Source organism: Osmerus eperlanus, chromosome 28, assembly GCF_963692335.1.
Source record: "Osmerus eperlanus chromosome 28, fOsmEpe2.1, whole genome shotgun sequence".
Taxonomy (NCBI): Eukaryota; Metazoa; Chordata; class Actinopteri; order Osmeriformes; family Osmeridae; genus Osmerus; species Osmerus eperlanus.
The window spans coordinates 2,874,010-2,887,346 of NC_085045.1; the positions used below are offsets into that span (position 1 = coordinate 2,874,010).

General features: G+C 47.9%; 1 protein-coding gene and 1 long non-coding RNA gene across 2 annotated transcripts; both read left to right on the top strand.

The window, feature by feature from the left end:
• The first annotated feature begins 1,953 nt into the window (after positions 1-1,953).
• elmod3 (ELMO/CED-12 domain containing 3) lies at positions 1,954-7,945 on the top strand. Its single transcript, XM_062454364.1, has 13 exons — positions 1,954-2,091; positions 2,896-3,958; positions 4,599-4,670; positions 4,847-4,921; positions 5,052-5,121; positions 5,732-5,794; positions 5,972-6,060; positions 6,209-6,332; positions 6,621-6,743; positions 6,927-7,057; positions 7,144-7,220; positions 7,345-7,472; positions 7,657-7,945. Exons 2-13 carry the CDS (start codon positions 3,920-3,922, stop codon positions 7,887-7,889), a joined length of 1,224 nt encoding a protein of 407 aa, XP_062310348.1. The 5' UTR covers positions 1,954-2,091; positions 2,896-3,919; the 3' UTR covers positions 7,890-7,945.
• Positions 7,946-7,960: 15 nt separating this feature from the next.
• On the top strand, positions 7,961-11,049 carry LOC134015060 (uncharacterized). Its single transcript, XR_009929056.1, has 2 exons — positions 7,961-9,723; positions 9,754-11,049. It is a non-coding gene; the product is annotated as an uncharacterized LOC134015060 (long non-coding RNA).
• The last annotated feature ends 2,288 nt before the right edge of the window (positions 11,050-13,337 follow it).

Genomic DNA, 13,337 nt, shown 5'->3' on the forward strand with positions numbered 1-13,337 from the left:
TTCGTATTGCTTTGTTTGTTTCCCACGTGTACCTCAAAGAGAAATACAATCACAATGGAACGGCCGGACATTTAATACAGTGAATCACAACAAGGAAATCAATTTCCGGGGGCGTGTAACTGGCGTCGACAGTTCTCCTAGCATTCCCCCCCCCCCCCTTCTTTTCTCAAAAAACAGAACAGCTATATTTTAAGAGGACCGGAATACAATTCGGATATCCTTTCCAATTGTGTTTCTATCCAAGAGATGCACTAATAACTCTATTCGGAATGTTTATATATGGTAAATTAATAATGCAAATATAAGTGACAGTCCAGTTCCAGGACCAAACACGGTCCTATATACATGAGGGTCTTAAGTAAGTAAGTAAGACTTTATTTATATAGCACATTTCATACAAGAATTGCAGCTCAAGGTGCTTTACATAAAATCAATAAAAACAATAATACAAGTGATAAACAATTCAAACAAAAATAAAAATCCCAATAAGATCTCTGTTCAAGAGAGAAACCAACTTTAAACATGCACCTTAAAAGTAACAATAATATAATTAATAAAAGTAGGAAAACCCTTTTGAGATAAAATTACTTAACCCTTGTGTTATCTTCGGGTCATTCTGACCCATCAGTCATTGTGACCCACCGTCGTATTGCGACAAATTTACCTCATACAAAAACAAAGTGAAGCATTTTCTTTTAACTGTCGGGCTGTCTCAGACCCCCCACATTGGAATGGTTAAAAGAAAATTATTTGTATTTGTTTTTGTATTGGGTAAAATTGGGTAAACACAACGATGGTTCGTTATGAACCTTTGGGTCATGTGACCCGAAGGCAGCACGAGGGTTAAATGCTTCGGTAAAAAGGTAGGTTTTAAGCTGTCTTTTAAAAATGTCTAGAGTGTTTGCTTCCCTAATATTTATGGGTAATTTGTTCCATAGTTTTGGGGCGTAATTGACAAAGGCCGAATCACCAATCTTCTTATGACTGCTTCTGGTGACCTCTAATAGGCCTGCATTTGATGATCGCAGTGTTCTAGCTGGTGTGTAGTTTATAAAGATAGCAATGTAGCTAGGTCCTTGTCCGTGTAGAGCTTTGTATGTGAGGAAAAGGACCTTAAAGTCAATTCTGAAGGTAACAGGGAGCCAGTGTAAAGTAGCTAGGACAGGACTAATGTGTTCTCTCCTTTTAGTTTTGGTTAATAATCTAGCTGCAAAATTTTGAATGAGCTGTAGTCTTTCAGTGGTTTTCTTGGGAATACCAGTGAAAAGTGCGTTACAGTAGTCCAGCCGGCTGGATATAAAAGCATGAATTAACTTCTCTGCATCATTTTGGTTTATGAATGGTCGTACCTTTGCTATATTCCTCAGGTGAAAGAAAGCTGTTTTGGTCACTTTATTAATGTGAGAGTTGAAATTCAAATCTGAGTCCAGGATTACACCGAGACTCGTCACCTCTGGTTTAAGACGGGGTTAAACCTCCAAGATTCTTAATAAGCATCTCTCTTTTGGATTTGGGGCCACATAGTAGGACTTCGGTTTTGTCTTCATTTAATTTAAGAAAGTTAGCGTTCATCCATTTGTTTATTGCCAACAGGCAGTAACATTCTCTGACAACTCAGATGTCCGCATTTGAACTCTACTCCGTTTTTCTGTGTCAGAAGCCATAGCCTGAGAATGGAGAGGACGAGGAAAGCACCAGACCACCCAGACTTTACAATGTCAAAGGTTTACTTAGGTGGCCCGGCCTGTCTGGGCAGATTTGGCCTGAGGACTGATGTTTCATACATTCAGCACATATGCCACAGCCTGTATACTGCCCACACTGGCAGTCTTACAGGGACAGCCTATCTAAAATATTTTTCTCCGGTAGCTTGTTTGGTAAGATAATAATACTTAAAAAAAAACATGACTCGACTCACGATTCAGATCTATTTTGGCTGTTCTTTGCTGAGTTTATTGTGGATGTTAAAATAATGACGTAATTGAAAAACCAAACGCTGGACAGGAACCACAATTCCCAAGATGCACTTGCAATTAACTGGACAGGGGGAAGGGAAGCTGTCAAACTGAGATTGGAGGGAGAGAAATTGAGGTAAAATTGATCATATTTAACATTGGTTAGATCTCGTTGTAGATAATGAGTTGCAGTTGGATGTACATGAACGATGCTTATATGCATCTCGTATGTTCGCACGCATGTTTCAGTAATTCTCTTTGTGGAACAGAATGAGCCTGCATGCCAGATTGTAGGTAGCTGGATAGCTATCGTTACACTGAGATTTAGCCAGCTAGCTAGGAGATAATCAAAAAAAATCTGTTTGAAAAAGATGCAGCTGATAGCTTATAGTTATACAAGTCGTCTTTGAATCCTAAATATATACGGCGCTAAAATAATGTGCATATAGATTTGAAGCACATAGTTAGTGCTAGCTAGCTAGAGCTAGCTCTACTGTAAATGATCCGGCGACGATCAAACCAATCTAACTATCGCTCGCCAAAGAGGCTTTCTAGCTAGAATATTATTAAGCTAGTGGCTAACTTGCTAGCACTAGCTGTAACTGCCATCTGGAGATGTGAGCACCAGCAAATTAACTAGCTAGGCACCAGCAAGTGCAGAAGTAGCTAACTAATTATTTTGTCTTTGTGCTGTCGATTATAGTTTTCTTGCGCTTATTATCATAAAAGTCTACCTAAGGTTTTCGATTGCTGTAGCAGTTATCAGCTTTGCTAGAGGCATATTGCCTACATTTTTGGGGGGATTAGTTCGATCACCTCACCTATTAGACATGCAATTAGACCGTTGATTAGTTGTCTATGTGCATTAATACATGTGACATTTGACGATTGAGACATTTACAAAAGCTGTTATCCTTATCTCTAAACTATTCTGCCCCAGATTTCAGTTGTTCATAACGACCAGTTGGGCTGGCACATGGTATGACCACCCCCTACTGGTAGCATCCTGTCAGGAGAAGATTTTCATCTCCCGTTGTCATCACTGGTCACAAACAACCCATAGCCTTTGGACATCAGGCACCAACATTGATGTCCACCCCTGAAGACCGAGTCTTAGGGACATAAGATACCGCCTGTTTTTAAGACAGAGGACAGTAACTTTCACATAAGCCAACAGCTGGGTTCTCACCATCAAAGAGCACAAGTGACTGTGGAGTGGATGTAGCTACGCTGCTGTGCTGATACCAAGGTGGCCCTCAGGTTCCCAAGTGCCAAAGCAATGAAGAGTCCAGGCCAGGCAGAGGCCAGCCCAGCCCAGCAGTGCCCATACCCAGTCCTGGACTCTCTGATGGGGGAGGAGACTCGCTTGCCTGGGAGATCCACAGAGGCAAGGAAGTAGAGAGAGGCCCACTGGCGTCCTCCAATCAGCGGTCAGGGACAGAGACCAAGACGTTTTAGACAATCAGGTGTCCGGGGGGAGCAGCTTTTGACACAACACCCTCGTCCACAGAATATTAGAACAGCCACCTGGCTGCAGGGTCGCTGTGTAGAGTTAGAGACGGCTATATAGACTCTGAGGTTTTACCACAGACTCGTTTGTTCTCCGTTAAAAGAAGAGGAAACAAAACCAGGTTGTTCCCGAGGAACACATGCTTGCCTGAGATGAAGTAGCTCCGTTCAGTGAAATAAATCCGTTGGACGGGACCCACTGCGCGTATGTGTGTGTGTGTGTGAGAGAGACAGATAAAGAGTGAGAGAGAGAGAGAAGCTTCTACAGACAATTTGAAGAGACAGTGTTTGGACAGAGCACGACAGAGTGTCGGACCAAACGCCATGGGGGAACAAGCTACGACCACTCTGACCGCCTCGCTCTCAGCCCACGAAACCAGAGGACTGTAAGAGGGCGCAACCGGGATCACGAACACACACTTCTTCACACACGCGCGCACGCCAAAACTTATGCAATGGAAGGAGACGTTGGTGTCGTTGGGGTGTACGCAGAGGTAGGTCGTTTTACAAACACGGTTCTCTTATTTGGGGTCCAAGGACTAGGCACAGCCCAAGCCACCAGTGTGTTAGATGTCTGGAGAGTGCACATGGCGATCATGTTTGCTACTGTAGGTAGCCTGCAGGGGGAAACTTCTAGAAAGGAGAAATGCTGTACTTCCTCTGCCACACCTGTATACCTTTGTGCTTCTAAATAAACAATTCCTCTTCTCTGCCTAGCGATAATCTCTGTTTGGCAAGCTTGGCATGTTGTAACCTTGTCCCTACTGCCAGGTGAGACTAGGGTAACTCCCTAATCCATGCCTGGGCTGGGTCTCATTCCAGAGTACAGCCTCCGTTCTCCTGTCCTTGCTAACTCCTCTTCTTCCCCTACTAGAGGGTGGAACAGTATGTAGCCTGTTTCCGTTATTATTCATACATGGGGAAACTGCCATGTCCCATCAGCCATTGTCAAATCAGCCACCCTGGAGCTGAAGGATACTGTGAAGGGAACAGAGGGGAAGAAGTAAACTTAGACCTTACCTGGCTTGTGCCAAGTTCTTGACTCTTAATATAAACTGCCAAGAATGACTTCATATGGCCAATATCTTGTCTGTTCTACCCCCGCCCCCCTCCTCCTCCTCCTCCCCCCCTCAGGGTCTGAATGGTTTGTCCCATGAATGTAAACCGACAGAGGAATTCTCCAATGGCCACTCCCACCTCAAACCTGTGAGTGTACAGTCGGCTAACAGTCAGTTAGTATTACATCTCTCACACATCTGTGGCTGCACATCACTGAAGCGGCAAGGCCTGTCGACGGTTTGTCCATATCTCTGCCGTGTCACTCCTGGGGCTTTCACAGACTGTGTGTAAGAGGGCGCATGTAACTGGGTGTGTTCTCTCAGGTCATGAATGGGCAGACGCTGGGTCACAGTGTCAAAGACCACACCAACGGAAACTCCCAGCTAACCCTGCTACCTGTGAGTACCTGGACTTACTAGCTACTCGTGGTCTGGAGTTGTGCGGTGGCTTTGCCTTAACCTGCCAGTCAACCTTTTTATTAGCGACGTCTTACTTGTTAACATCCTGTCTGCACATCGACCCCTGTAGATTTCAGCTTTGAAGCAGAATGGTCTTCTACAGACGCTGGCTGCTGGAGGGGAGCAGCTCATGACTGAGGGTGAGACACACACACTCACACACACACCTTTCTGTGTCACGCTCTTCTGGCTCCTCCTCCCCAAGGAGAGGCCCAGCGTCTCCTAGTTACCAGGCAGGCAGCTCCTACAGGTGGGGCCCTCTGCGGCTGGGGGGGTGGTGGATGGATGGGTGGGTGGGGGGAGGGAGGGTGGGTGGGCTGGGACCATGGATGATGGAGGGAGGTTCAGTATGAAGGTTGGGAGAGGAGGGAGGTGGAAAGGGCTCTAGGGGTAGAGAGAGCGAGAGGGAGAGAGACAGACATCGAAAGGGCAGGAGTGCACCAGTGGGAACGGTGCTTGGTAATGGTGATGTGTGTGTCGTGAAACAGTGACGTGTGTGTGTATGGGGAATGGTTGGTGGGTGTGTGTGGTGCTTGGTGGCGCATGTGTCAGATGACACACCTCTGCTCGGGCTGAAGATGAGCTGGGTGCTTGTCGGAGACGAGGCCACTTGGCTGAATGCTTGCTCCACACCTCTGTGTGTCAGTGAAGGTGAGAGGTGTGTGTGTGTGTGTGTTCCTTACCTATCTGTGTGATTGTGTGTGTATCTATGTGTGTGTTCCTTACCAAGCTGTGTGTGTGTGTTTGCAGAGGAGAACACAGAGCTGGAGCAGGCAAGGGATGAGTGGGAGGCTCTTGAGAACATCCAACCAGGTGACAGACAATTCCCTGGCTCCCTATTGGCTCAGTGTTCTGTGTCTGTATTATGACTGTTAGACTGTGCCTTAACTGCTGTGTTAGTTGGGCAGGAGTACTGTATATGGGTTGGATCACCGCAGTGAGAATGCATCCAGGCTGCTTGGTGGTGTGTCAGCTGTAGTGTGTTTTCAGCACTCAGTGAGGACTCCTGTCCCACTCCTCTAATCTCCTTCAACGAGGCCCTGCAACACTTCCAGACCACAGACTTGGGAGAGCTGCTGGTGAGTGTGTGTGTACGTGTGTGTGTGTGTGTGTGTGTGTATGTGTATGTGTGTGTGTGCTATGCATCAGTCTCCTGTCTGCTCTCTCCCTCAGTAGAAGAGTATTTCCACATGACTGATGTAGCTTGTCCTCCGTCCCCCTCCGTAGAAGAACATCCAGCCCACCGTGCGCAGGTCGGGGCTAGCCGCCCTCACACACTTCCTGTTTGGCCCGCCGCGAATTCACCGAGAACTGCTCGAGGAGAGGGACCTGGTCTTTGCCATCGCACAATGTAAGTGTGTGTTTGCAGTGTATCACTATTACTTTTGTATCATTGTGTGGCACACAAGTCAATCAGTTGTTTAAGAGAACCATTTTTATATCACACTTATTTACAGCTGAGATTTGGTCACTTGATGATGTGGATTTACATTTAGTCATTTAGCAGACGTTCTTATCCTTATATTAAGTACAGTGACATAGCCCAATTCCCTAACCGCTCAGCCACCTGACCCCTTGTAGAGCGTTGTAGACCCCTGACCACCAGAACCCTCTCAGAACTATGTCCTCCCATTTTCAGGTTCCCTTGACAACAGCCAGCCAGTGCACATGCGTGTGCTGCAGACGGTGTACAAGCGTCTGACCGGCAGCAGGCTGGACTGCCCGCGCTACGGAACTCACTGGGAGACTATCGGCTTCCAGGGTGAGGCCAAACCCTTCTGGGGGGACCGCAGCCAATCAGGGCCAAGCCCCTCTGGACACCTGTGACAGATTCACTTCTCAGACTGCTGATTTGCTGCATGGTGGAAAGAGTGTGTGTTCCCCAAGTAGTTTTGTTACACACTCATCGTGTGTGTATGTGTGTGTGTGTGCGCGCGCTGTGCAGGTACGGACCCAGCCACTGACCTGCGTGGTACGGGCTTCCTTGGACTGATGCACACCCTCAACCTGGTGATGGACCCTGAGACTCTTCCTTTAGCCAGGGACATCTACAAACTCTCCCAGCACCCTACGCAGGTACACACACACATGCGCGCATACACACAGGTACTACACACGCAAACGCATACAGAGACACCCACCCATGTTGTCTGCTGTTCTAGAACTTTCCGTTCAGCGTGATGTCCATCAACATGACGCGCATCGCTCTGCACGCGCTCAGAGAAGAGGCGCTGTCCAAGTGAGTAAGCCCCTCCCACAGGCCCGATCCCCTTCCAAACCCTGGGGCCTGTCTCCTGCTCTCACTGCTACCAGACACCTTCATCTCTCTCTCTCACCTCTCACACCCTCTCTCCCTCTCTCAGGGAGTGTAACCGTCGGCAGCAGGTGGTGGGGGTTCTGAATGAGTTCTACGTGGCTACCTTCCTGCACCTTCACCAGCTGTGGAAGAGCCAACAGAAGACCATCTCAGATTCGGGCTTCGTGCTCAAAGGTAACCCGCTCTCGTGAGCTCTCCTCAAGTGGCCCAGCCACCATATGTGTCCTCCACTAACACTCTGACCGCTAGCCTCCCTTCTGACCCCGAGGTTCTGTGTTTTACCTGATCTCCCTCCTTCCTCTCCCTTCTCCTCCTTCTTCTCCTCCACCTTCTCCCTCTCCTCCTCCTCCTCCTGCAGAAGTGGAGATGTTCGCCAAAAAGAACCCCAAGCAGATGCTGCGCCGCCTGGAGCTCTTCCTGAAGGAGAGGCGGTCGGGTGGGGCTCCCCGGGGCCCCTCCCCTGACCCCCAGGGCCCGCAGCGCTCGCCCTGCCTGGAGGAGCAGGGCTCCAGCTCGCGGGGGAAGGAGATGCACTTCACCGGAGTGTGTGACCTGCCACCTGACATGGAGGGGGAGGCTCGGCTCATATAAGCTACAGAGGGAACGAGAGAAAGTGTGTGTGTGTGTGTGTGTGTGGACAGTGTGTGTGTGTGTGTGTGTGTGTGTGTGTGTGTGTGGACAGTGTGTGTGAGACACCTCCCCCTCTCCCAAGCCTCTCATATGTGATGATAAATGATGTCAGAAATATGATGTCATTAACGAGGGACTAGGATTTGTCCCTACCCAGTTCTACCCTATCCAATCCTACCCTGCCCTAAACTACCTTGTTCAGTCCTAGCCCAACTTAGTTCTGTCTTACCTGGTCCGTGCAGGGTATTGAAGCCAGGTGCGTCGCTGCCAGATCTGCTTCCCTCTAGAAGGCCACAGTGCGTGTCAGAATGTTAGGCCATCGGCCAGCAAGCCAGTACGTTAGTGTAAGTCAGTGTGTCTCTTCACCCGAACCAGACCCCAACACAGACACCCCGAAGGAGCTGTAGACACAGTCTAATCTTTCTTTATGTGTGTATGTGTGTCTGTGTGTAGCAGGTCGCCCCAAAGGCTGATGGGAGTTGTAGTCCGAAGGTTGAGAGGTCTGTTAGACTAGCTCCAGAGCTCCCTGCCTACATGGGGGGGATATATTTTGGAATAATAAAAAAAAAAAAAACTATTGATAAATATGTATTGAATTATATTATATGAATAAATGCACTTAGAGATTAAGTGAGAAGGCTATTATTCTGCTAAGGAACCGTTACAGGGAAAATAAAAAGCCTCTGAGTCAGAGTTGGAGGCTGATTATACATATAAGAGACTTTATATAACTTATAGACTTTATATAACGTATGTAGCAGCGGTTGTTTGATACAACACGTACGTGAAAAACTCAAATATGGTCACTGGATCTGAGGGGCCTGTTCTTTGGTACAGTGGTACCTTTGTGGTTCCCTGTTGGGGAAGGTTCGTGGTTCAAATCCCCACCTCACCCTTCTGTGACCTGTACGACTGGCCAGTGTCAGACTACAGCCAACAGGTTTCTTAACATTCCTCCACTTAAAGAGCATATGAATCTAGTTTGTTCAGTTCAAGAAAACGGCAATCACGTGTGTACTGGTACAGCGTGTGTGTGTGTGCGCGTGTGTGTGCGCGTGTGTGTGCGCGTGTGTGTGCGCGTGTGTGTGCGCGTCTGTGCTGTAGCATCCTTGCTCCGGCTCCTGATCGGTTGTACAAGACTGGCTTAATGATGGTAAATAGAGGCTGACCATGTGACTTGTCAGTAGAGGCTGCCTATATGATTGGTCAGTAGAGGCTGAGCATGTGGGGGGAGTTTCTGATTGGTCGACTCTGTCCCTTCTAATGATGTCACACACTAGATTGTTACTCTTGTTGGTGCCACAGTGTCTGTTGTCTCCTGAAGTCCAGTTAGCCTGCACGTTGTGGATATACAGTTATATCTTCTATAGACATTGAACATTGTAAATTCGTACTCACACAAACATTGGTTTAACGTGTCTGTCTTCTCTATCTATAAACATACACCCACTTCTCTTAAGTTCTTGTTATTTTGCCAAGTGTTCGCTAGTGTTTCAGATGAATAGCAGAATTTGCACTCTTAATAGAATGTTGATGGTGTACGACTGTTGCTAGGGAAAAGAGTGTTGTGCTTGTTCTTTGTTTTTAACAATCGGAAACAACCATTCTCAGCTGTAGAACTCTCCTCGTCCTCTCTGCGTTCAATCATAATATTTTGATGCCATCGCCCTGACCCCTGACATTGTTCATGCCACTGCTTCAGCCACGTGGATTGACTTCACATACGTCAGGTTTTCATCTGTCCTAGCAGAAGTTCTAGTCCCAGGACAGTGTGTGTGTGTGTGTGTGTGTGTGTGTGTGTGTGTGTGTGTGTGTGTGTAAACAGGATGGTGTGTGTATGTGTACTAGTCCTAGGACACTGTTTGTGGGTACTAGTTTGAGGACAGTGTGTGTGGGGGGGATCTCATTCCCCCCAGTACGTTTGTACATGGAGTATATGATGATTGTAACTATGATTGTCAGTAGGGCATTAATACTGAAACACATGGCTTACCTCAAGACTAGAGACAAACCTTCTCTCTATCCTCCCTTTCACTCTCGTTCATGTGAGATGCCCAACCCCCCCCCCCCCCCCCCCCTCACAAAAAAAAACCTTCCCCCCGTCCCCCTCCTCCCCCCTTCCCCCCCAGACAGCAGTCTAGTTCTGGCCCCTCTGACAAACACCCCTCTACCACAGGTCTGACATGTAGCGTATATTCTACACCTGATGCACTATCTTATAGCTAACTAACACACAGGATGGTACATACGTTATAGCTATATAAACATACACAACAATCCTATATATTGGGCCTCACGTCCAGATGAACCTAAACTGCAGGGTCATTTACGTCTGAACAATCTGTAACTCTGGACACGTGTTAAACGATGATAAGCTGGTTTTCTTGTGGCTTTGATGATGCTAGTTTATCTTTGCTGTATGCGTTTGTGTGTTCGTCATCAGGAATATTACTCTGAAACATCTTAGACTTTACAAGCACGGACAGTGTATCGCTAATCATACAGATCGTTTCAAAGAATATACTGTGTTGCAAACCGATAGGAAATTAATATGAATCTATAAGCTTTTTGATATGTTTGCTGTCTTGACACCTTCTGAATTACTGTCTCATTTCCAGAGGTCAGATCTTAGGGTGATTTTACCAGTGAGATCATATAGCTATCGTTAGTTCAGCTCAGCACAGTACCACACTAACATCAGTTAGATTCTCCTCTGCCAGGGACACAGAGCCAATAGAAAACGGGTCAATGCAGGATGCTGGTCGCTCCAACAGCGACTGGGTCAACTCTGCTTTCTCAATAACCATTTGTCTATTTTCTTTCTCTCTCCATCTCTCTCTCTTTCTCTCTCCATCTCTCTCCATCCATATCTCTCCATCCATATCTCTCTCTCTCCATCTCTCTCTCTCCATTTCTCTCTCCATCTCTTCTCCCTCTCTAATGTTCTGTTTGAAGGTGTTTTGCCGTCACCCTGGTTGTCCCCAGTCTCACAGAGCATTTATGACTGTACCTTGATTGTAGAAGCCCTATTTTATAAAAGAGAGTTATTTCAGAATATATGTGCTGTTGTACATTCATGTATTGTATGGAGAAACATAAAATAAATGCCATTTAAAATGTTTGATCTTGTATTGTGTCTTTGTTGTTTGAGTAGCATGTTAGCGCTTTTTTGAGTTTAGCTAGATGAGTTACTGTCCTACAGTAGCCTGGGTCTCCATGTGGCATAAGCATGATGCAGTTCTGCATTTTGTCCACAAGAGGTCACTATTCCTCCTGTCCTTCACACCAGGACTGACCACAGTGGTTGTGTCTACAGCCAGGTTGGAGGAGCCGTGAAGTAGTAAAGCAGCCTTCTCTCCCCCGGCATGACATCAGCTCCTGGCCCTTTGAAGACGCATAAGGATGGATGAATACGTATTTGGTAACTGCGTGGACTTCTAGCAGCAAGCTTCTTGGCCGAGAGAAGGTCTTTCTGGAACCTGGAGGTTGTGAGCCCTGGTTCTGCCTAGTTCTCCATCTGGGCTTGATAAGGTTTGTGGCCCCAGTCCTACACAGCCAGATGACTGGGTCCAGGTCAGCCCTGCCTGGTCTGGGTGGAGGGCAGGAGAAGAGGCTCCACACAATCAGATACGGTTCATTTTTATCATGAACCTGGTGATGAACCGTGTGTTTATGAGACAGGCCTCACAGCCCCTTTATCTCTCTCCCACAGGCTGTGCTCTGAGCGCACACTCTCAGCTGGGGGCAGGCTACAGACATCGCCTCACACATTGCATCAGGACACGATTAAGATTTGCTGTTAAAGCTACAGACACCAACACATTTGACAGACTTCAGCCTTTGTGTCAAACGGCTGAGTGGGCTCAACCATGTGAAAGAGAGAGAGAGGGTGAGAGATAGGGTGAGCGAGAGAGAGAGGGGGTGAGACAAGCGGAGTCGGAAAATCTTTTTTTTTTTTTTTCGGTTCCCATTTGTACCTTGTGAGCCTTCTGGAATACAGCCTCTCTCTCTCTCCTCTTTTGCTCTCTCTCCTTCTCTCTGTCTCTGTCCCTCTCCCCGACCACCCTCCCTCTCTTCTCTCTCTCCCTTATGTCATTGTTTCCTGCCTCCACTAATCCACCTCTCCTTCTTTCCAACTCTTTACTTCTCCTCTGCTCCACCTCTCCACTGTTCCACCTCTCCTTCTCTCAGACTCTTCTCCTCTGCTCCACCTCTCCACTGTTCCACCCCTCCTTCTCTCAGACTCTTCTCCTCTGCTCCACCTCTCCACTGTTCCACCTCTCCTTCTCTCCAACTCTTCTCCTCTGCTCCACCTCTCCACTGTTCCACCCCTCCTTCTCTCCAACTCTTCACTGCTCAGCTCTAGTTTGTGACGTAGAAACAGACATATTATGAAGCTGTACTGTACCCGTTCTGTGTATGAACCATGCAACAGTTGCAACAACTGTTCCTGTCTGATCAGTATGCGAGTCTGGTGATGCTCTTCTCCCCCTCTCTCTCCCTCCCCCTCTCTCGCTCTCCCTCTCTTTCTTTCTCTCCCTCCCTTTCCACCTCTCTCTCCCTCCCCCTCCCTCTCTTTCTCTCTCTCCCTCCCTCTCCCTCTCCCCCTCTCTCTCCCTCCCCCTCTCCCTCTCTTTCTCTCCCTCCCTCTCCCCCTCTCTCTCCCTCCCCTCTCGCTCTTCCTCTCTTTCTCACTCTCCCTCCCTCTCCCCCTCTCTCTCTCCCTTTCTCCCTCTCTCTCCCCCTCTCTCGCCCCCCCTCTCTCTCTGGGATGCTTAGTCACTGCAATTTGATCCCAGATGATCTCTGTGGAGAAAGGACCAGCGTGGGCCAGTTGGAGTGAGGCCATCAGGGTTTGTGCTCTCTTCCAGCGCACAGCACACTCACAACTCACATCCATCAAGCAACAGATCAAAACAATCCATTTATATAAATATGCTTACGACACGCTACAAGAATTGAAATGAGACCCGGAAAAGGATCAAACGAGGGAAGTTGCGAAAGGAAAGATGTTCCGGAGAGAGGAGAGAGGGAGGGTGACTAGAGTACTCCCCTCCGAGCTTGAAGCCAAGATATGAGGCCTTTCTGCTTGACCTCCCCTCCAGTCTGAATAGTAGCAGTGATATGCAGCGTTATTATCCTCCGACGTCATCATTGGCTGCAGCACAGACCCCACGGAGAGCCCTCCTCCACGGAGAGCAGGGCTCTCTCTCTCTCTCTCTCTCTCTCTCCTCTCTCTCTCTCTCTCTCTCTCTCTCTCTCTCTCTCTCTCTCTCTCTCTCTCTCTCTCTCTCTCTCTCTCTCTCTCTCTCTCTCTCTCTCTCTCTCTCTCTCTCTCTCTCTCTCTCTCTCTCTCTCTCTCTCTCTTCTCTCTCTTCTCTCTCTCTCTCTCTCTCTCTCTCTCCTCTC